The sequence below is a fragment of the Eumetopias jubatus genome, unplaced genomic scaffold (assembly GCF_037043125.1).
Source record: "Eumetopias jubatus isolate StellerSeaLion01/CBP00866 unplaced genomic scaffold, mEumJub1_p1.0 scaffold_9, whole genome shotgun sequence".
NCBI classification, from domain to species: Eukaryota; Metazoa; Chordata; class Mammalia; order Carnivora; family Otariidae; genus Eumetopias; species Eumetopias jubatus.
The window spans coordinates 8,749,119-8,771,714 of record NW_028274815.1 but is presented as its reverse complement, the minus strand read 5'-3'; the positions used below and the strand labels follow the sequence as shown (position 1 = coordinate 8,771,714).

The 22,596-nt window shown below is 35.3% G+C and overlaps 2 protein-coding genes across 6 annotated transcripts in view; one reads left to right on the top strand and one right to left on the bottom strand.

Annotated features, from left to right (window-relative positions):
* Positions 1-18,056, top strand: part of ROCK2 (Rho associated coiled-coil containing protein kinase 2) — a 144,154-nt gene extending 126,098 nt beyond the window's left edge. Inside the window, exons 22-34 of the mRNA XM_088026319.1 lie at positions 721-824; positions 986-1,172; positions 4,088-4,181; positions 4,280-4,374; positions 5,137-5,316; positions 5,493-5,661; positions 6,008-6,184; positions 7,817-7,887; positions 8,850-8,938; positions 9,377-9,455; positions 10,648-10,909; positions 10,995-11,208; positions 17,938-18,056. Coding sequence (XP_087882445.1) covers positions 721-824; positions 986-1,172; positions 4,088-4,181; positions 4,280-4,374; positions 5,137-5,316; positions 5,493-5,661; positions 6,008-6,184; positions 7,817-7,887; positions 8,850-8,938; positions 9,377-9,455; positions 10,648-10,909; positions 10,995-11,208; positions 17,938-18,025 — 1,809 coding nt within the window. The 3' untranslated portion in view covers positions 18,026-18,056. The remainder of the gene's footprint in view (positions 1-720; positions 825-985; positions 1,173-4,087; positions 4,182-4,279; positions 4,375-5,136; positions 5,317-5,492; positions 5,662-6,007; positions 6,185-7,816; positions 7,888-8,849; positions 8,939-9,376; positions 9,456-10,647; positions 10,910-10,994; positions 11,209-17,937) is intronic.
* SLC66A3 (solute carrier family 66 member 3) overlaps positions 1-22,596 on the bottom strand; it is a 75,337-nt gene that overhangs the window by 37,915 nt on the left and 14,826 nt on the right. The window contains exons 7-9 of one of the 5 annotated variants that reach the window (XR_015768897.1): positions 17,408-17,483; positions 12,376-15,285; positions 3,883-3,973 (exon numbers count right to left, since the gene is read on the bottom strand). The exons of 1 other annotated variant lie outside the window; for it this stretch is intronic. Coding sequence is in view for 3 of the 4 variants with exons in the window: in XM_028099312.2 (XP_027955113.1) it covers positions 3,750-3,973 (224 nt within the window). In the remaining variant the exon portion in view is untranslated. Of the gene's footprint in view, positions 1-3,482; positions 3,974-12,375; positions 15,286-16,828; positions 17,484-22,596 lie in introns of those variants that run through there. 3 more of the 5 variants (XM_028099317.2, XM_028099312.2, XM_028099316.2) reach the window with 3 other exon arrangements.

Sequence of the window (22,596 nt, the reverse complement as noted above, 5' to 3'; positions counted from 1 at the left end):
GATTTGGATAGGATGTTTTGTACTACACAATTCATATAAAAAGAACAGCTGGGCAAATGACTGTTGATAGCTTAACAGAGATCTGTTATCATTGCTAGAATGATAGTTCTAATGCACAATACCCTATGAAATTGATTTAAAAAAGGATGGCTTTTTGAGGTAGAATTTTCATAGTGAAAGATATAAAATTGTCATTTTAATGTTTGTACTTTTTTAGATCGGTTTTAAAATATGACGTAGTAATGTCACCTGTGTTTCATTTAAGCCAACAAAATTTTCTTGTCTAAATTAGTAATATTTTGGGGCACCTGGGTGGCTCAGTCGTTAAGTGTCATTAAGTGTCTGCCTCTGGCTCAGGTCATGATCCCAGGGTTCTGGGATTGAGCCCCGCATCAGGCTCCCTGCTTGGCAGGAAGTCGGCTTCTCCCTCTCCCACTCTCCCTAATTGTGTTCCTGCTCTCGCTCTCTCTCTCTGTCAAATAAATAAATTTAAAAAAACTTTAAAAAAATAAACAAATTAGTAATTTTTCTTTGCCTCTTTATTCTGCCAGTCGGGGTCATTTAATGAGAAACCTCAGTCTGATATCCAGTTGAAAATCTAACTTCTAAATTACTAGTGGAACTTTTATTAGTTGATTTGCTTTGTAAAAAAAAATTGATGATGATGGTGGTGATGGTGGTGGTGGCAATGACATGTTTCTGTTCTGTTTTGCTATTTAGACCCTCTATAAAACACAGGTGAGGGAACTTAAAGAAGAATGTGAAGAAAAGACCAAACTTTGTAAAGAGTTACAACAGAAGAAACAGGACTTACAGGAAGAAAGGTAAAAATAAGATCCTTGTCTCTTTTGTTCATAGTCATGTACTCTTCTAGAACAGTGCCTACTATACTCCAAGTAAGAATTTGTTGATGACGTGCATTACACAAACACTTTGACCTCCTAGTGAAAATTGGACATTAAAATAATGTATCATTAAAATGTAGGGACTCCTTGGCTGCTCAACTGGAGATCACCTTGACCAAAGCAGATTCAGAGCAGCTGGCTCGTTCCATTGCTGAAGAGCAATATTCTGATTTGGAAAAAGAGAAAATCATGAAGGAGCTTGAGATCAAAGAGATGATGGCTAGACACAAACAGGAACTCACTGAAAAAGATGCTACAATTGCATCTGTAAGTAAAATTTTCAGTTCTTTTTTGATTTTAATTAAATTACTATATCATCAGTCTTCCATAAAAGCACTAGGGAAGTACTACAGATGGAAATGAAAAATCTTATGTGCTGGCTATAGGATTTTGGGTCCAGTGAACATTAGCTTCTCAGTGTTTGGCAGACAGAGGCTCAAAAAAGAACTACTTCCAGTGGCGCGCTACCTTTTGGTAAATTCAGAGTGAAAGAACTAAAGTGAAAGGAAAATACCAGATGCAGAAACAGTATAAGCCTTTTTTTTTTTTCCTTGTCAAACAAAGTTTAGTTGAAAAGAATCTTGAAACTACCATGAAGGTACTCCTATGGCATGTTGAAAAAAATTGTAATGAGAATTTCAAAGAGGAGTAAAATATTAAGTAGTTGAATTTGTCCTTTGCTACAGTGGTTAGAAAGTGTGGTATTGGAACAAGGATTTTTAATCCTGTTCAGTGGAAGTGAATAGGGAGGCCAGAACCAGATTCATGCACGTATAGGAATGTGGTATATGGTTGTAGTGGTAATAGACACATCGGTGGAAAAGGATTCAGATGTAATAAATGGTTTGGGATGACTCTTTTTATAGGGAAAGGAATCAAGTTAGATCCTTTTACAACATAACAAAAATAAATTCTAGCTATCTTAAAGACCTAAATGTGAAAAAGAAAAATTTTAAACAATTAGAACGAAATCCAAAACTTACTGTAGCAGAAGAGAACAAACAAATTAGAGGGAGAAGATATTGCAATGTATTCATTAATCAAGGGACCAGTATCAGGAACACATGTGGTAGTCCTCCGAGCTCACTAAGAAAAAGTTAAACAATCCAGAAGAAAAATAGGCCAAAAGAGAAAACTCTAAAAACATAAGCAGATGCTTAACATAACTACTTTTCAGGAAAGGCTAGATAAAATAACTTTGAAATACCATTTCATACTCATTACAGTGGCAAAATTCAGTATCTGACTAATTTCAGGTGTTTGAAAGACGTGGGGAATGACATTCTCGTTTACAACTATGGAGAGTGTAAATGTAGATGGCATAGTATAGTAAGTGGTATGGCAATTTTAAATATTTATTATTTATTTTAAGTATTTTAAATATTCAAAATGTGAAAGTTTAAATATTCACATAATCCAAAGAAAGTCTATATTAAGATAAATACGCTGAAGAAATTTAGGCAGTTTTCATAGCAGCATAAAATGTTTGTAAAAAAAAAAATAAATGTTTGTAATAGCAAAAATTCAAATGTCTTTTTTTTAATAGATTTTATTTATTTATTTGACAGAGAGCGAGAGAGCGCAATCAGGGGGAGCGGCAGAGGGAGAGGGAGAAGCAGGCTCCCCACTGAGCAGGGAGCCCAGTGCGGGGCTCGATTCCAGGACCCTGGGATCATGAACTGAGCCAAAGGCACACACTTAAACAGTCTGAGCCACCCAGATGCCCCAAAGCAAAATTTATTGAACGATAGTAAAGTGATAATACAAAGCTTCCAAAGAGGGCGCCTGGGTGGCTCAGTCATTAAGTGTCTGCCTTTGGCTCAGGTCTTGATCTCCGGGTCCTGGGATCGAGTCCCACATCGGGCTCCCTGCTCCGCAGGAAGCCTGCTTCTCCCTCTCCCACTCCCCCTGCTTGTGTTCCCTCTCTCGCTTTACTTGTTTAAAGTAAAACAAAACAAAACAAAACAAAGCTCCCAAAGAGGGAGGGGGCCCGAGAGAGTCCTAAAATATGTGGAAGTTGATTATTTTATTTTATTTTTTAAAAAGATTTTATTTATTTATATATGTGAGAGAGAGAAGGGAGAGAGTGAGAGAGCCCAAGGAGGGGGAGCGGCAGAGGGAGAGGGAGAAGCAGGCTCCCTGTCGAGCAAGGAGCCCAACGTGGGGCTTGATCCCAGGACCCTGAGATCATGACCTGAGCTGAAGGCAGACGCTTAACTGACTGCGCCACCCAGACACCCCCAAAATTCAAATGTCTTATCAATAGACGAATGAATGGATAAATGAAATGAGGTAGAAGATGGAACTACTGTATCAGTTAAATTAATTAAGATCTTTATATGCCAGGGGGAGCCTGGGTGGCTCAGTCGTTAAGCGTCTGCCTTCGGCTCAGGTCATGATCCTGGGGTCGTGGGATCAAGCCCCGCATCCGTCTCCCTGCCCTCCGGGAAGCCTGCTTCTCCCTCTGTCCCTCCCCCTGCTTGTGTTCCCTCTCTCGCTGTGTCTCTGTCTGTCAAATAAATAAAATCTTAAAAAAAAAAAAGATCTTTATATGCCAACAGTTTAATTCTTAATATAATGTCCAGTGAAAGCAATTACAGAAAGATACAGTGTGATGCTGTTTATGGACAATTCAAAATCACATAAAACCACACTATTTACTGTTGTACGTGTTTGTAACAGAAGTGTATAGTCATGGGTGGGAAGGATGAACACGTAATTCACAATACAATTTCTTTCGGATGGGAAGGAAGAGTAGGAGTAGGGTTTGGAGAGAATAATAAACAAGGATGTCAGCTTTAGTAGAATTTTGTTTTAAAATGTTCTGAAAGAAATACTACCGTTTTAAAATTTGTTTATTCTACATGATGAAATGCAGAGCTTTGTTGTAGTATTTGTTTTTAGTTTATTAAATGTTTTTCTCATTAAAAATGCTGCTAAGGATTTTTGAGAGAAGGAGCAGGTTTTGGCTTTCTGGGGTGCACACAAAGTCTGTGACAGCGCAATGTTCATCAAGGGTGAAGTTCCGTAAGGTTCCACAAAGCCACAAAATGTAGAGATAGATGTACCTAGAAAAATAAGAGTTTTAGCAGCATTCTAGTCTATTTTTATTTTGAATAAGTGCTTTATAACTTATATTTTGTAAATGGGGATATGATTTTTTTTCCCACTTCATATTTTAGCTTGAAGAAACAAATAGGACACTAACTAGTGATGTTGCCAATCTTGCAAATGAGAAAGAAGAATTAAATAACAAATTGAAAGATGCCCAAGAACGTATGTATTAACAAAGAATAAAATTTGTTTTAAATATGGCTAATGTTTTGTCACTGCTGTAGTTGTTAATATAATCTTGACATTTCTCCGTGTTTCAGAGCTGTCACGGTTGAAAGATGAGGAGATCAGCGCAGCTGCTATTAAAGCACAGTTTGAAAAGCAGCTGCTTACAGAGAGAACACTTAAAACTCAAGTGAGTGTGATAAAGTATAAAGAGGATTTTGAAAATTTTTTAGTCTCCCTCTGCAGATTGACTGTAGCGGTCATTGAGTATATCGGTATTTGTGAACCATCACAATTCCCTGGTTTTTGCCCAGTTGCGAGCAGCTAGATTTGGCTAACATTGTCCAGTTCAGTGTTTAAGTTTCCTTGATTTTTCCATATTGAAATCACATTCCCTCCTAAATTTTTATTGTCATCTGGTAAATTTTTTTGCTTTTAAGAAATTAGAGTGAACATTTGCTGACAGCCTGAGAAAGGGTTAGTCTGAAAAAGGCACCTTTGGCTCTTGAACCATCTTTCTGCCAACTCTGTGGTTGTGTATTTACAGCATGAATCTTTGTGGGTCCCAGATGCTCAGTTCTCTGGTTGGACATACTGTATTTTACTACTGTGATGCCGCCAATGCAAAATTTTCTTCCTCCAGGATAAAAGTGGATCTGCCCAGTAAAAGTCTCTCTTGAAACTAAAAACTCAAAGTGGTAGAAAGTGACATCAGATCCAACCTATAAACATTTTAAATTACCTTCCTCAGAAAACATGAGAGTGAAAAACTAAGAAGAAGGAGAAGGATAATGAATAATGAAGGACTGTATTATTTAATATAGACCGTGTTTCTCTGTTACTGTGTGTGTAAAGGGAAGATTATTATTGGTCACATAACTTGCTATTGGTGAAATATCAGGAACCATCAATATGATTTATTTGATTACATACTTATTTTTATATTTTGAAGGCTGTGAATAAGTTGGCTGAGATAATGAATCGAAAAGAACCTGTCAAGCGTGGTAGTGACACTGATGTGCGGAGAAAAGAGAAAGAGAACAGAAAGCTACATATGGAGCTTAAATCTGAACGTGAAAAATTGACCCAGCAGATGATCAAGTATCAGAAAGAACTGAATGAAATGCAGGCTGTAAGAATACTTTTTGAACTCTAGATTGAAGACTTCTTTTTAAGAAGTAGAAGTATTTTTATGTCTATATATATTTTATTGGTTATAGAACATTTCTATTACTTCAGAATTGTTACTGAATTAAGCAAAATTATGAGGTATGTGACATCCAATTAATTTAATGTAATCTCTTGTAGCAAATAGCCGAAGAGAGCCAGATTCGAATTGAACTGCAGATGACACTGGACAGTAAAGATAGTGACATTGAGCAGCTGCGGTCACAGCTCCAGGCGTTGCATATCGGTCTGGATAGTTCCAGTATAGGCAGCGGACCAGGGGATGCTGAGGCAGATGATGGATTTCCCGGTACAGATTTATTTTCGGCTTTTATGTTATTTTTATTGAAAGCCTTTGTCTTAAATATAAAGCTGTTGATTGTGTTAAGCCCTGAGATTGACTGCTCCTGAGAAAAATGTTTGTCATTTCTTTAAGAAAAAACATACTCCTTGGAGTGGGGATTCACACAACTGTTTAAACTTTATTTATTGATTTTTGACAAAAATTCTTGTGAAAAAAATGCAAAAGAAAATTCCACATACTCAGTTACTTAAATTAGCTCTTTATATATTATAGGTAGCTCTTTTTTCAAATGTTCACTTTATTTTCTTAACTTCTTTCTGCATTCTTACTTCCTTTTATGTTGGGTGTTTAGTTCATATCACTCAATCACGCACTATGGAATCCATGTCATTCACCTACCAGCGTTCTTCTACTTCTCTCAATATTGCCACTAAGCCTTCCAGTTCTCATATGCTTCTTGACTCTGATTCTGACTCAGAAGAAGAATCTTTGCCTTACTTACCTATTTCATCGGAACCTAATGGTACAGGTGATATCCTGAAAATCTTTCACCTTTGGGGTTTTCCCCACTACCCTTAATTTCAGTCCTTTTACAAAATTTTTATAACATTAACTAATATTCACTAACTCTAACAAATTGTGCTGGTCTCAGTTAAAAAGAAAATGCTGCATGAACAAAGAATTTTTAAAGGTATTGTCATATGGCATTGCTATTACATCTGATAGACTTATTTTGTCAACTTTATATCATTTAAGAGCATATGGTTTTACTGCCTGTGTCATCCGTTTTCAGCCAACGAGAAATTCTTCCTGAAGTTTCATATTAAGAGTGACAGTACAAAAAAACCCACCTAGACTGTTTGAGAAGATGTATGTAGGTTTTCATTGAGTGTTTAGTTAGTCAATGTTGTGTTAGGCCATAAAAGAGAGTTTAAGACAATTTGGCCCATTCTTTGCCCTGAAAGGACTTAAGAGTTTAAGTGAAGAAACTAGATGGAAAACATATAAAATCTCTTTTAACACAAAGTTCGTATAAGTACAAACCATGTTTAATGTAAATGCCATAGGAAATTAGTGTATAAGCAGTTGAATATAAGGTAGAATTTAGTCTCTTACCTAATTGAATGCAAAGTGAAATAGCTATAGTTATTTACATTGTTGTCACATTGCCCAGCTATATAACCATATATAACATAAGTCACAAGCAATTGTATTGGAGTTTTAGATTTTAGCAATAAAATTCAGTGTACTCATTGTTAGAGATGATCTGATTTAGTATAGGGCCACATCAACACAGTTATGTTATGTAGGTTGTTTTTAATGACAGCATTTCTGTTCATAGAGTCTAGAAGGTTGTTGATGTGAGAGTAAGAGTATAGGTTCTGGAGTCAGAGGTGCATCCCTTTGTAACCTTTCTGTGGGGTTGTAAGGATTAAAGAAAATTGATGTTAAGCATGTAGCACAGTTCAATAAGTGACTATTAAGAATAACCTCCACAAATACTTGTTGCACCTAATTATTTCATTAAATGGTACTGATCAGATGCCATTGGAACAAATTCTGAGGATTCGGGCAGTTTCCTTTGTTGAACTAGAATTTTACTGATTTTGCTATTTTGGAATTTAGAAATGTTTTAGTTATATTGCTCTTCATTAACCAAATTTGATCTGTAATATACACAATTTTATTTCATTTTATTTTAGCCATTTAAAAAATCCATTTTCTCTGAACATGTAATTACTCACTTAAAATGTGTTCTCTTTGAAGAAGATGCATATGCACTATATCCATAAATAGGCCTCCAAAGGAAAAATAAAGAATTCTAATACAGGTGCACTAGTGAGAATAGAGAACTGCTTCTCTTTCTTGTACCTTTTCTGCTGAACTTTGCAGATGCATGAATTTAATCAGCAGGGAGCATTTGACTTTATAAGCTATAGAGTATGTATTTTCAATGTACTGTAACCTGGATTTTGTTTGGCATTCCATAACTTGCTTATACTGATCCTGCTTAATTGTTATAGCCTAGATAATGTGTAATGATAAATTCTGAAGGGCATATTTGATATGTTCTGTGATTTTTATATTAAAATTTTACTGAATTCCTCATTTTCTTAGGAGAATTGGTAAATTTATCCTCATATCTTCTGCTTATTTATAGAATCAAGACTAGAAGGATGGCTTTCATTGCCTGTACGAAACAACACTAAAAAGTTTGGATGGGTTAAAAAGGTAATTGATACTTGTGAATATGGTTCTTTTATTTGCTTTTGGTTTAGCTCTAGCCGTTTTACATTTGTAATTGTAAGATATATATAACTAGAACTTTTAGACACATAAAACTTTGCACTTCCTGACTTGGAATGATGTGATAAAATGTGTCTTTGTGAAGGGAAAAAAAAACCTTTCATCATCATCATAATAAAACAGGTTTTGGTGTTAGGAAAACATAAGTCTGTTGGCCTTGGTGTTTTGCTGTTTCAGTGGGAAAACAACTCTGGGTATGATAGAAAGACCTATTAATTTCTTTTCCTCTGTTACTATGATTTATTGATATTATGTTCATTTTTGGTAAATGTCTCAGTGTATTCAGGCTGCTATAACAAAACAGACTGGGTAGTGTATGAACAGTAGAAATTTATTTCTCACAGTTCTGGGGCCTGGAAGTTAAGATCAGGATGCCAAATGGTTGGGTTCTGGTGAAGGCCCTCTTTCAGTTTGCAGACTTCTTGCTGTGTCCTCACATGGGGGAAGGGGCTAGGGATCTCTGGAGCCCCTTTTATAAGGGCACTAATCCCATTAAGGAGGTTTCTCCTCTCATGACCTATTCATTCACCTCCAAAGGCGCCCCTCCCGCTACCACCATCTCAGGTGTTAGGGTTTTACATAAAAATTTGGGCGGAACACAGACATTCAAACCATAGCAATAAGGTTACTTGTGTTACTGGATTTTGAAGCTAAGTCAACCCCAAAAATACTTGTATTTATTTCCTCTCCAATTTGCTTATTTAAAATGTATGCAAACTAAATTTATTGTTATTTTAAGGAAGACTTCTCTAAGGATATATTGAGAACTTCTTAGTTATTTAAGTATTTTATAAGATTTTTATTGCTGTAGAATTTATTTTCAAAGAAAATAAATAAGATATATATTAACTTTAGTCATTAATTCCTTCCCTCCCTCTCTTTAACAGTATGTGATTGTAAGCAGTAAGAAGATTCTTTTCTATGACAGTGAACAAGATAAAGAACAATCTAATCCTTACATGGTTTTAGATATAGAGTAAGTGTTTTTATTAGAATATTTAGAAACTTTCTCTTTTAAAGAGAGTAATGTGACCTTTTTTGTCAAATTAGTGCTATTTATTACTCATATAGTATGTAAATAGATAGGCTCATATAGTATAGCTTGTACTATACTGTTTTACATTTTCTTGTATTTGCTTCATAGAGATGAAAGTCTGGGATATAGAGTTAGCTAAAATATCTTTATTTCATGGGTCTTTAATATGTTGTTCTCTGAAACTAATTAGAAAATTTCTGAGTTCCTGGAAATACTCAAAATCTCAAGGAGTGATTGAATTAATAGAACCAAGAAGGTATCCTCTGACCTTCTAACATGGGTCGAAAGTCAGTTTTAACTTCTGACATAAATATAGGATAACTAATGTAATTTGATCCTTTGGTAATATTTTATTACTTTATTAAAAATCTTTTATAGCAAATTATTTCATGTCCGACCAGTTACACAGACAGATGTATATAGAGCAGATGCTAAAGAAATTCCAAGGATATTTCAGGTAAATAGCTTTATTGTTTTTGGTTGGTTGAATTTATTTTGTTTTTTTTTCACCTTTAGACTAAGGTTCTCAGTATGACAAGACATAGCAGATTTCTTTATTCTTGGGCCTTCTTTATATTACCTTTCAATTTTAGTCCCATTTAAAGGTCATTTGTTTTTTCTGTCTTTCATGCTTATTCTGTTTGGATACATCTTCATTCCTCTCTCCATTGCACTTGTTAAAGTTTAGTGAGTTTATATCATGTTTCTAACCTTTGCTGTCCTTGTTTTCAAGGTGTGTTATGACATTTTAATTTTATTTTATTTGCTTTTTTTTTTTAAGTTTTTTTTATTTTTAAGTAATCTCTACACCCAACGTGGAGCTCGAACTCACAACCCCAAGATCAAGAGTTACATACTTTACTGACTGAGCCAGCCAGGCACCCTTGTTAGGATGTTTATTTCTCTTCTGTTTCTGGTTTTATGCTTAGCTCTCTAGAAAATTTAAAAAGTTGCTTATGAAGTTAAATTCTGCACCCAGTAACCGTTTTGCTTCCAATTTAAAGTGAAACCAAATTCTTCCCTCTCTACTTCCATTTTTTAAAATTAGTCAAACCAATAATTAGTAATTGAGTTCCTTCTATATAAAAGCGGTTGTGCTTGGTGTACTGTGGGAGAGTTGGCGACTTATTTTCTGTATGGTTATGATGTTTATTTGGAGTGTATTATACATCCTTTCCTCTTTTCTTCCTCAGCTCTCCAAATACAAATTTTTCCGTTAAAGCTGTGTTTGCAGTTATCACGCGCCTGTTTTTGAGAATCGTAGAGTATCAATCTGTATAATTGCCACATCTCTTTGAGGGATTCTTTTGAACACTCCCTCCCAGGAAAACGTTCTAACACCCATCAAGGGAAAATTTACCTTTTGGCCTATTCAGATTAAATTGCTAAAACATAGTAAGATATCGTGGAGAAAATAAGTAGGCATGTTTGAACAAGATAGGTATTTTCTGAAATGTGAGCCAAGTGACGGTCCCAGTGACTTTTCTCATAGAAGCTCTTGATTAGACAGAACCTACTAATGTTTGAACATCAAATGCATTTCTCATTGAATGATTTAGGCTAATATTATTTTATTTACACTGTAAGAATTACTACGTAAAAAATAATTTCTGTTGAAAATCACTCATTATTCTTTTTGCTATTTATAGATTCTGTATGCCAATGAAGGAGAAAGTAAGAAGGAACAAGAATTTCCAGTGGAGCCAGTGGGAGAAAAATCAAATTATATTTGCCATAAAGGACATGAATTTATTCCTACTCTCTATCATTTCCCAACCAACTGTGAGGCTTGTATGAAGCCACTGTGGCATATGTTTAAACCTCCTCCTGCTTTAGAGTGCCGGCGCTGCCATATTAAATGTCATAAAGATCACATGGACAAAAAGGAGGAGATTATAGCACCTTGCAAAGGTAAATAGTAAATTACTTGCTTCATCAATATTATTTATTTTCAGATGAATTTAGACATTAATTTTTTTCAAATATTTCTTTACAGTTTACTATGATATTTCGACGGCAAAGAATCTATTGTTGTTAGCAAATTCTACAGAAGAGCAGCAGAAGTGGGTTAGTCGGTTGGTGAAAAAGATCCCTAAAAAGCCTCCAGCTCCAGACCCTTTTGCACGGTCATCTCCTAGAACTTCGATGAAGATACAACAAAACCAGTCTATTAGACGGCCAAGTCGACAGCTTGCCCCAAACAAACCAAGGTAATAAATCAAAATGTGATTAAAAATTTGTATCTTTTATATTTTCCTATTTATGTTCAGCTACAGACTTTTCCTAATTGTAGTGTCCCTTTGCTTGGTATGTCATTGAACCGTGGAATACCAAATGTTTGAAACTGTTTTAGTGTATATGGCTCATTCATTGATTTAGTTAAATGTAGTGCAAATTTGTTTACTAGATCACACACATACATTAAATTCAACCAAAAATATGTAAAGGGCTCATTTTTGTCATGTTTATGTATGTAATCATAATATTTTAAGATTTTATAAGCACACTGACAAATTTAAAATATGATTTAGTAGACAACGTACACACAGACCTGTGTCAGGTGCACACATTATGTTTAGTATTTCAAACCTCTTAAGCCTCTTTTATGTTGGATGACTTGGGAAGCAGGACTGAAATCTTCTTAATTCACATCTATAAGTTTAGAATAATGACTTGTTTCTGATTTAAAGAGCAATAGATCAGTCTTAAAAATGCAAATATTAACTAATGGGTAAAGTGGGCATTCCTTGTATTTGAGGCGGAGTTGGGACTAGGGAATAAATTCCCAGATAATGATGAATGCACAAAACATTTTGATGGAACTATTTTCATATGGCTATAATAATCATTTCATTCTTGATTCAGAATAACCATTTCTTGGCTTACTAGCTATGGCATCTGTAGATATTGCTATTCATTGAAATGACCATGAAGGTTTGGTTCGTTAGCTAAAGGATAAAACACGTAAGATCAGGTATCTGATTTCAGGTACCCTTTTTGTTCCCTAACACAGGACCTTCAGTATATGAATAATGGTGTGCACTGGCTGTGTTACCAGAAATCTTTTCATTGTAACCACAAACATCTTATATGAAACTTTTCTTGAAACTGTTATCTCAAGGAAGTAATTTAGAATGACAAAGGTAGAATTGGTGTTTCAGCAGTGAAAATGTTGAATTTTTCTGTGAGGTATGAGAAAACTAAATACTATAAAATTAGTGATTATATGATAGTAATTAAGCTGAAGAAACTCAAAGAATTCAAAGACACTGAAGGTCATTCCATGTGCCATATGCAGAACATCTAAAAATTAAATTTCTGTTATTAATATTGTAGAACTATTAGTGCATAGATGCTATGCTATTGTAATAGCTTACACTATCTCGTGCTTCACAGCTTCCAAAGTGCTTCCATAATCTGTTCTCTCATTCAGCTTTCTGCATATTCTGTCATTTGATCATGAAAATACTCCTGTGGAGTAGAATAGATAGGTATTATTATCTTTCTTTTTGATTGAGACTCTAGAAGGGCAAATAATTTCAGATTCAGGACTGTAAGAACTCTACTCCCTTAATACATTTTACTCTTTGGTACTATTTCATAAATTAATGATTTCACTACTTGTGATAACACATAGAATTCATTTATGGAAGCGGATTTCAGACTAAGTGAGGCATGTTTTCAATTACATAACAATTTTCATGTTCACTGACTTATAAATACTTTGTCATCCCCTTCTTCCCCACTTTAGCACTTTGGTCTTTTGGAGGCACATTTACTTTTTATTTTTGTTGCTTTTTGTTTTGTTTTAGTTCTGGCCCTGCCCTTCGAATCATTCTTCATTGATTTTTTAATACATTTTACATAGCAACAGTAAGTAATAGGGATTTCTTTCTCTCACAACTATGCATGTAGATAAAGCTAATATCAAAACTGACTCTAAGATGTATAGGGTATTTTTGTGAACACTTTTTGTCTAATATACTCTTTGAAATTTTAAGCATAAAGATGGGCACATTTTACAGTTTTGTATTTTATTATGTGTCTGCAGCATTATTTCCATTGTCTTTAACATCTGTGACTCCATTGCTTCATTAATTCATAAAATTGTATCTGTGTCTGTCTTATATGAATCACCCTAAAGTTTGCATTTCATTTTGGGTGTCACATTTTAAGAGTAGTATACACAAATTGGAGGGTATACAGAAGAGAATAACAGAGGGGAGTAAATAGATCATTTGAAAGTGTTACATGTGCAGCAAGTGAAGGAACTAAGGATATTTAGCCTTCTGAAGAAATTATTTGGAAGGATGGGAGATGGTAAACAGCAGTAAAGATTTAGAGGACTTTTCTCTAGATGATGTATTAGAACAAGAACCAAGCAGAGAGGCGCATTTGTAACTCAGCAAGGGAAAAGTATCAGGCAGTCAGAGATTTCCAAAATTGGAAGTCTTTGCTTGCTCTAGAATAGTGAATGCCCTGCACCAACAGTGTTAGTACCTGGGCACCTGGGTGGCTCAGTTGGTTAAGCGACTGCCTTCGGCTCAGGTCATGATCCTGGAGTCCCGGGATCGAGTCCCACATCGGGCTCCCTGCTCAGCAGGGAGTCTGCTTCTCCCTCTGACCCTCTTTCCTCTCGTGCTATCTATCTCTCATTCTCTCTCTCTCTCTCTCTCAAATAAATAAATAAATCTTTAAAAAAAAAAAAAAACAGTGTTAGTACCTGATTCAGGTGACTGCTTGGTGACATTGGGAAAGAGCACCCTCCTCAATTTGTCATGTGTATGTAGTCTGACAGAACAGCATGGCTCTAGAAGGGGAGTCAAGCATTGGACTTGATGGCCTTTAACATTCCACTAACTTATAACATTCCAATAGACAAATTGGTAGAGCTGTGAAAGGATCATCCAGGAACACCGAGGAACAGCATTTCTGGTCGATATCAGCAGTAATTTAATATCTAGCTCTTTGTGTAGTCTAGCTTTAGTTGAACTAACTCGCATGGTGTCTTTCTTAAGACAAATGTTTGGCTTTGTTAGACGTTTATCAAAATCATCACATGTATTTATATGTATTTATATATGCACTAAAACATAATACCTATAAATAATCATCTGATTTTTTTTTTTTTAACTTTTCCTTGGTGTTTGTCTTTGTTAACGACCACACCATTAAATTTTTTTTTCCTTTGGCTTTTGTGACATTCCTGGTTCTGATTCTCCTTTTAACTCTTGGCAGCACTTCCCTTTTTCTGTAGGGAAGTGATAGTTAAACAAGTGTTAGTTACTATTGTAGAAGACAACATTTTTGAGGGCATATTATATGCCAGGCACTCTTCTGTGAGCTTTAAGTGTACTAAATTATTTATCCTCGTAACCACCCTGTGATTTAGCTCTTAATGTCTCCAATTAACAAACATGGAGGCTAAGGCACAGAAGCTCTGTGTATCTGAGATCACACACCAAATAAGCAACAAAGCCATGAGTTCAGATCCAGGTAGTCTAGTTCCAGATCCTGCACTCTCAGCTGTAATACTGCACTGCCTCACAGTGATACGAGTGGAAATGAATTAATTGACAGCTTATAAAACATAATGTGTAGAAATGCTATCCAGAGGAATGTTTTCTTGGTAATTTTGAATTAAAAAAAAAAACAATGCTGGAAAAGTAGAAAATTTGTGAATATAATGTTGATTTGTGATAAAGATAGTTTGGAGAGATCCTTAGTTTGTTCCAAAGTAGGACACAGAATGCTGGTCTTTGCTGAGGGCATTTCTCTTTAATTATTTTTCTTTTAAAGGTCTTCTTTAAAATGCAATATTTAAGCCACACAGAAAAGTATAAAGCAAAAATGCAACAAATGCTCATTTACCCAGTTTTAAGAAATAAAGCATTGCCAACACAGTTACAACCTAAGGGTGGGGGGGAGCTATTGTGTTATCATTATTTTATTTATTTATTGGGGGGGAGGGGCAGAGGGAGAGACTCTTAAGCAGGCCTCATGCCCAGTGCAGAGCCCGACACAGGGCTCCATCTCATGACCCTGAGATCATGACCTGAGCTGAAATCAAGAGTTGGATGCTCAACCAACTGAGCCACCCAGGTGCCCCATGTTATCATTATTTTAGTTTTGATCTTTTCCATTTATAAATTTTAGAAAGTTAACAGACTGATTATTTGGATAAAAATGAAAAAGCTGTACACAACTTGAAATGTCAAATATAAATCCATTAAATGACACAGAAGAAAATATGTGAATATGTATCTGATCTTGGATTGAAGAACTTCCTAAGAGTAAAAGCAAAGAAAGAAAGTTAATGATTGAGTAACCAAAAATTAAAGCCTTGTAATTTTAAAAACACCATATATATATTTGCAATGTGAATGAGAAAGATGGATTATATCTCTCTATACAGAGTTCTTATTTAAGTCATTAAGAAAAAGAAGATTGCCTCTTCCCAATATAAAAATCAGTGAGGAACACACAGGCATTACTATAAATATGAAAAAGTGATCAACTTGAATATTAAGTAAAGAAGTTAAAATTAAGTTAAAAGTAAAATGTAAAACCTGCCCAACTGTTAAGGATTAAGAAACGTGCTATTGGCAGCATGTGAAGAAACAGGCAGTGTCACGTACTTCTAGCAGAACTCAAAGTTCTAATGCTCCTTTCCAAAGCAGTCTTTGGCAGTAAGTTTCACAGGCCTGCAGTTTGTACCCACTGATCAATTAAATGGAGGAGATAGAAAATCAAACAGGTAGTTACGGTACTTTTTTGAATGTTATTTGTAATAGAGGCGTGAGTGAGTGTTACAGGGAAGCATGGAGAATTCTGCCTGAGGGCATCAAGAAAGATCTTCAGAAAGGGAGATTCAGTAATTTTCCAGACAAAGAAATAAGGGAAAAGACAATGGTAGGCAGAATGTTAGGTGCAGAGGTACCGAGTTGTCAGAATTACTTCCGTGTTATGTGTTTGTAACATTGTATTGGGTTAGAGTGGGGAGAGGGTAATGACAGGGAGTGGCAGAAGATGTCACTGGAGAGAAAGCATTGAACCAGATTGAAAAGGACCCAGTGCGTTATACTGTGGGAGTTTTTATTTTGTTCTTCAGATAGAAGTCTTTCAGCAAGAGATTGGTGTGTGTTAACTTAATGAGCTCCTTCACTAGAGTACTGACAGTGAATATGAAGGGAAGAAACCAAGTTAGAAAAAGTTTCTCATGTTGAAATGTCAAGCATTAGATGGCTGACTGGCAGGGGCTGATGGGGCTTTAAGGGAAGTTTCACCAGGCATTGTGCTAACAACCTAGTAACCAAACTTTTAAAAATTTGAAAACTGTGACATGGGTGCGCACTTCACACACACTTCAAAGGTTTTGGAAGGGTATGAAACGCAGATTTTTTCAAAATTGGGGCTTGAACACCCAGGACGGCCCACTGAACTCAATCTCCCAAACAGTGCCTTAGCTACAAGTTACTGTCTATGTAATGTAAGCCTAGAAAAATGTGATATATTCTACATTTAGCACATTTTGAAATAGAGTAATTTGAGTTGGTTTATTTCCTTTCAGTTAAGGTAACCATCTGTCAACATACTCTTGTCAGTGATTACCAAAGTCAACCAGATGCATTAGAATTCACTTCAGATTTTTTATTTAAAAATGCAGATACTCAGGGCACCACGGTGGCTCGACTATATTAAGTGTCTGCCTTCGGCTCAGGTCATGATCCCAGGGTCCTGGGATCAAGCTCTGCATCGGGCTCCCTGCTGAGCAGCAAGCCTGCTTCTCCCTCTCCCTCTGCCTCTCCCCCCTGCCTGTGCTCTCTCTCTCAAATAAATAAATAAAAATCTTTTTGAAAAAATGCAGATGCTTGCGCCGCACTCCCCCTTCAGCCCAGTTATATCAGAATCTCCTGGTATAACACCTGCAAATATGCATTATAAACAGCATTGAGTAAACCATATAAATTCAAGTTTAAAAAGTAGCGTGATTTTTTTTAAAATTTTTATTTATTTGAGAGGGAGAGAAGGAGCAAGGGGAGGGGCAGAGGGAGAGGGAGAAGCAGACTCCCCGATGACCAGGGAGCCTGATGCAGAGCTCACTCCCAGAACTCCAGGGTCATGCGCTGAGCCGAAGGCAGACGCTTAGCCGACTGAGCTACCCAGGTGCCCCAAGAACCAACTTTAAAGTTGAGGTCACAAATGAGATTTTGGGGACTAAATGAGTTCTTGGCATAAGTTGATTCATGAACCTCACAGTTAAAACAATGAAAGTTACACCTATTTTTAAAAATAAAGATGATAGCGATATTAGATGGTTGGATTGGATTGGAAAGAAAAGACCACATATAACCCTGTTCTAAGTCCAGTTTATTTAGCCAAGATAAGTTGCTAATGATTCTTACATACCTGTAGTTTTTCTCTTAATCATGGCTTTTCATGGAGAGCATCACTGTTGGTGACCCATTGAGCATACTGTGTCCAGCTAGAATTGAGAAAGCTGCATTCTTAGTATTACTCTCTCTTTAAACTGGGACTTGTGGTACTGGTTCTAGAAAAACGTGAGCTGACAATCTGGGTCCATTTTTGAAGGGAGTGTTGACAGATGTTGAGCTTTCGTACAAATCAAACTGGGCATCAGGATGGTTACATCTTCTTCTGAGCCCAGTGGGGAGAAGCTCATATCTTATCCCTAAATATTACCTGTCTTCAGGTCTCTGGTATTCTAGAAATCAGACCTGGCTAATTTTATATGCACTTACATATAAAGAGAAAGAAGATCTCCCTGTGTGCTACCATCTTACTTTTGACTCTGTTGTTATTGATGAAGGGAGAGTTAAAATCTTCACAGCACAAAGTGTGATTTCTAGATAATTATCATATTAAGTTGCCATTTCGAAAGAGTGCTAGAATGTGAATTTGCAAACCTCCTATTGCAGATTGCTTGATTTGGCATTTAAAGACTGGGATTGGTCATTTGATGATGTTGATGGTGGTGATGATGATGACGATGTTTTTGATTTCTGAAGAAATAAATGGGGTAAATCAAAAAATGAAAAATGAGTTATTTTAGTATTTCCAAGTAGTGCATGTGATTTGCACTTGGGTTTTCATTGTTTTTGACTCGTTTTGAAAGTTTATTAAGTTGTTTTTAATAGTATGTATTTGAAAAGTAGTTTTCAGAAAAGTTTCTAACTGAAATTCCCATGTTAAGTTATAAAAGTGAAGTGCTATGTTCAGAATCTTTATTGGCTATATATTTTCAACATAGTTGGAATTACAATTTTTTATCTTAGGAATGAAACATGTACAAATAACAAAAGAAGCTAATTCTGGTACTTTTTGTTCATTCCAAAGAAGCCATATTCAGAGAAGTAAAATTTACAATGTTTTCAACAACTGTATTAGTTTGTGAACATAGCATGGGATTCCTTCCTCCCTCCATCCCCCTCTCCTTCCCTCCTTCCTTCTCTCTAACGTGCAAGAATTGAAGCTGTAAATAGTTTGTAAGTCTAGTAAGTGCTGTGAAATACTGTTTCTGATTTCGCTTTTCTTTGTCATGCTGTGAGATGTTTGCTTTCTGTGAAAAGTTAATGTTCCTCTTGCTGAAGAATGCTTATTGATATGCTGTGAAAGTTCTTGTGCTTGTAGAACACATAAATAGTTTGGTTAACCGTGGCTCAAGGAGATTTGAGTGAAAATTGAACCTCATGGTCAAACCTTTTACACAGAATGGATTTAAAAGAAGTAATGTCTGTCTTAACCTAAATAAGCATATTGCAAAAATAGACTTACATCATATATTATTGGGAGGTATTTATAACCAAGATATACAGAGTACTTTTTACATATATTTACTACTACAACGTGTTTGTTCCCATTTTATAGATTTAAAAAATGTGGCTAAGAGTCCAACAGTCAAGTAGAACCTGGTCCATAAGCCCTCTGTTCTTTTCAGCTACATGAGGCAGCTAGCGGTTAATCTCCAAGTCAGACTTACATTCACTTGGGTCACTCAGTGGTGTATTATCTAACTCTAATAGCCAGTTAACCGTATTAAAACTTGTGTGTCATGTTTGTAGAAAATATAGGAATATGTAAGAATATAATTGCATGTACCTAAAAATAAGAAAAGTAATATAGTAAATATGTTTTATGCATGATTTAGGTGTTAAGAGTATAGGAGTTGGAAGACTACATAGTTTAATTATATAAATGGAATGCTTTTTCAAAGAATTTAACAATCTCTTAAACTACTTTACTCTATCAACTAACTTTGTTTTTCCTTTTTTTCCAGCTAGCTGCCTTCTATGAATGCAGTCATTATTCAAGGTGATCATATTCTTCCAGTTAAAACAAGACTGAAATATGATGGCCCAAAATTTCTTAAAAAGCTGTATTTTCCTGAGAGACTGATACTCAAACACACACACACACACACACACACATACACACATATATATATATATGAACCAACAATGATTGGTTAATAGAGCAAGAATAGCATATGCAGCTCTTCGAAACTTGTTCCATAAAGCTCTCTTGGCAGTCACTCACACTACATTGCACAAAAGGACTGAGAAGAGTTAAAGTTTAAAGAAATCATCTTTTCAGCATCAACAGAGAGATTTCACCAGCACATTTACCAGAAGAGTCTGGGAATGGATTCCACTACAGTGATAGAGACTGCATCTTTAAGAAGTGACCATTAGACTGTGTGTGTGCATGTATATGTGTGTGTCTCTCTCTATGCACACACACACACACAATATACATAGTACTGTAATAACTGCAAGAGGGTTCTTCAAATGCCCCATTTTATTTTTTTATTCACATTAATCAGATATCATAACTTACTGCAGTTGCAACTATGCACTTGTATAAAGCCATAATGTTGGAGTTTATATCACTCATTTGTGTATACCCCATGGAAGCCGTGTGTTTGTGTTTAAGCAGTTACTGTAACAGGAAGTTTGACGTTAATTATATCAATTTCCTAATGCTTCATGATAGGCAACTTTTCCCATGTGAATGCCTTAATTTAATTTTTTTGTCTCACCCTTTTCTGTATTTTGAAAAAAAGTGTTTACCAGCTCTTAGGATGCAAATTCGCTTTGCAAAAGAAAAATAGTGCACTATTTTTACATGTAATACTTATCAATGTCAGCCTATTTTGATTGTATAACAATTTTTTTTAAGTATTGGTGATAGAAACAATAATGGATACTATTGGAACTAATATATCTTTTATGTGTATCTATTATTCACCCCACTCTTCTTACAGACCTCAGTATTGGTGTGACTATGAGATGTTTTCTTGGCTTTGAATTTGCTGGCTACCCTAGATGTGTTTTTATTTCTGGTAGAGACATTTGTGACTGTTTTTACATTTTCACACTCAAGATTCTAAGATTATCTCAAATATAAAGAAAACTAAGACATACTGTAGATATATTTTAAATATTTAAATGTGATCCCTCAAACACATAACTGTGTATGGCAATATTTCAGGATTGGGCTAAGAAAACTGGTAACTGGGAAGAAGTAGCCTCAGAGGCTCCTGATTATTTTTTAAAATTATGTTAAAAGTTATAGGTTATGCAGGACCATTTCTGCTAGTTTTCTCATTATCCCAGAAAAATGTGTTTTATATTGCTACATTATGCATTAATGATAAGCATCAAGTTTAAAAAAATTAGTCTTTTATCAGTCTCTTTATGTACATACACATACACAGGGTTTGGTGTGATATTGAAATACATCATCTAATATTTTGATGAAGGAAGTAGACATTTTTCATTGATTCCCTCTGGGGTCAGTGTAGAAATGTTTAAAGAGTTAGACCCCCAAAATACAGATACTGTTGTGAAACTGAAGAGTGGCCTCTGGCCTACTGATGTACTAAAACTGAATCTTGTTATTCTTTCATTACCACGCCTGCGCTCTTCCATGCTGTCTGTGCTAAGACCAGAGACGCATGCCATTTCCCTCACAGGGATATTCTGCAGTTCTGGTTTGAGGGCACAGCGTTTTTTTTTTTGTTTTGTTTTGTTTTTGTTTTTAAGTAAGATTTTAAAATGAAAAATATATAAAATTTATATAGAATAAATATTTCCATTCATTAGACTTGTTAAAAGGAGACTGAATTAATATTTTATATGAAGATTTTGTTACACTATGGGAGGTTCTATCATATTATTCTGAATTGGAGAGTATATATATATATATATATATTTTTAATAAACTTTATTAAGGTGAAATAATTTGAAGTTTACACATGAGTAATTGAAATATTTGAGTAAAAATGGCAAAAGTTAAATTTTGAATGCTGTATATATTAGAGAATACGGAGAATCATGGTGTGGTGCAACTCTACAAGGAAAATTAATGTGAGGTTTTTTGGGGAAAAAAAGGTATTCTAGGGGGTGAAAAAAATCTCTCCCATGGAGATTCTTCACATTATATGGCTTAACGTAAGGGTTTCTAAGGTGGTTTCTCCCGCTAATGGAAATGCGCTTAATAAAAATTCTGACCCTGGGTAAGAATTTGCTTTTTACCCTGTTGCTGGTTTCATGTACATACATGAATACATACACCCAACCAAATGTTCTCTTCCCAACACTCCCAACACTTGACTTGGTTTAACAACCTGATTTTGTGCCAGCTTCTCTTTTTCTTGAGGCTTCAAAGGTTCCCAGATAAAAGACCAAAAGTTGCTTTATTTCTTCACACCTGATTTCTCCTAGCGCCATAAATACCTCCTATTGAGAACTAAGAAGTAGTGAATACTGGGATTTTCTTAGTTGGATTTTTTACTTTTGTTTAGTGGGGATAGCGAGACAGAAGTAGAAGGAAAACTAGTGCCGGTATTACTGTTAAAAATTAATGTATAGTGAATTTTTGAAAAGTATTAAAATATGCTATCTAGAAGCAAGATTTAAAAAAAAAAATCTATCTGAAAAATTTTAAATGCCTTTAGCTAACTAAAGGATACCAAGAAATCTAAAATAAGGTTAGTGTTTTTAAAACTAACGTAGGCTAGAGTCACAAATCTGGCTCTGAAGGATGTCTTTTGTATCAATTTATCTGTAGTTCCTCAAAAAGAAGTACTCTGGGTTGCCAAACCATAGTTTAAGAAGTTTTGCTGCTGTTGTTAATCTATTCTTACAGGATTCTCGTGGTAAAATAGAGAAGCTTAGACACTATATTACCTTCCTGAAACATGCTTTAAATAACATGTTTAATATTCTATGAGAGCAAGTCACTTCTGAGTTTCTCGGTCTGCTACTGACTCACGTCTCCTCCCCTGGAAGAAGGCTGCAGTTTCCATCTGGCGTGAAGATAAGCATAGTTGACTCATAAAGCACTTTGAAAAGAGGCACTGTATGACAGTGCTGGGTATTATGCTTGGGGGACTGTCCTCGATTCCCTTCCCCATAATAATGAGTTTTGTTTGGAATTGTAATAAGTTATGAACTGCATGGTTTAGATAATCATAAATATTTGATCAGCTCTCCCCTTTGAACAGAAATCGTACCCCCTGATTTTTAAAAAATTTTTGTTGCATCTTTGTAGTAATGTAATTGTATTTTATGCCT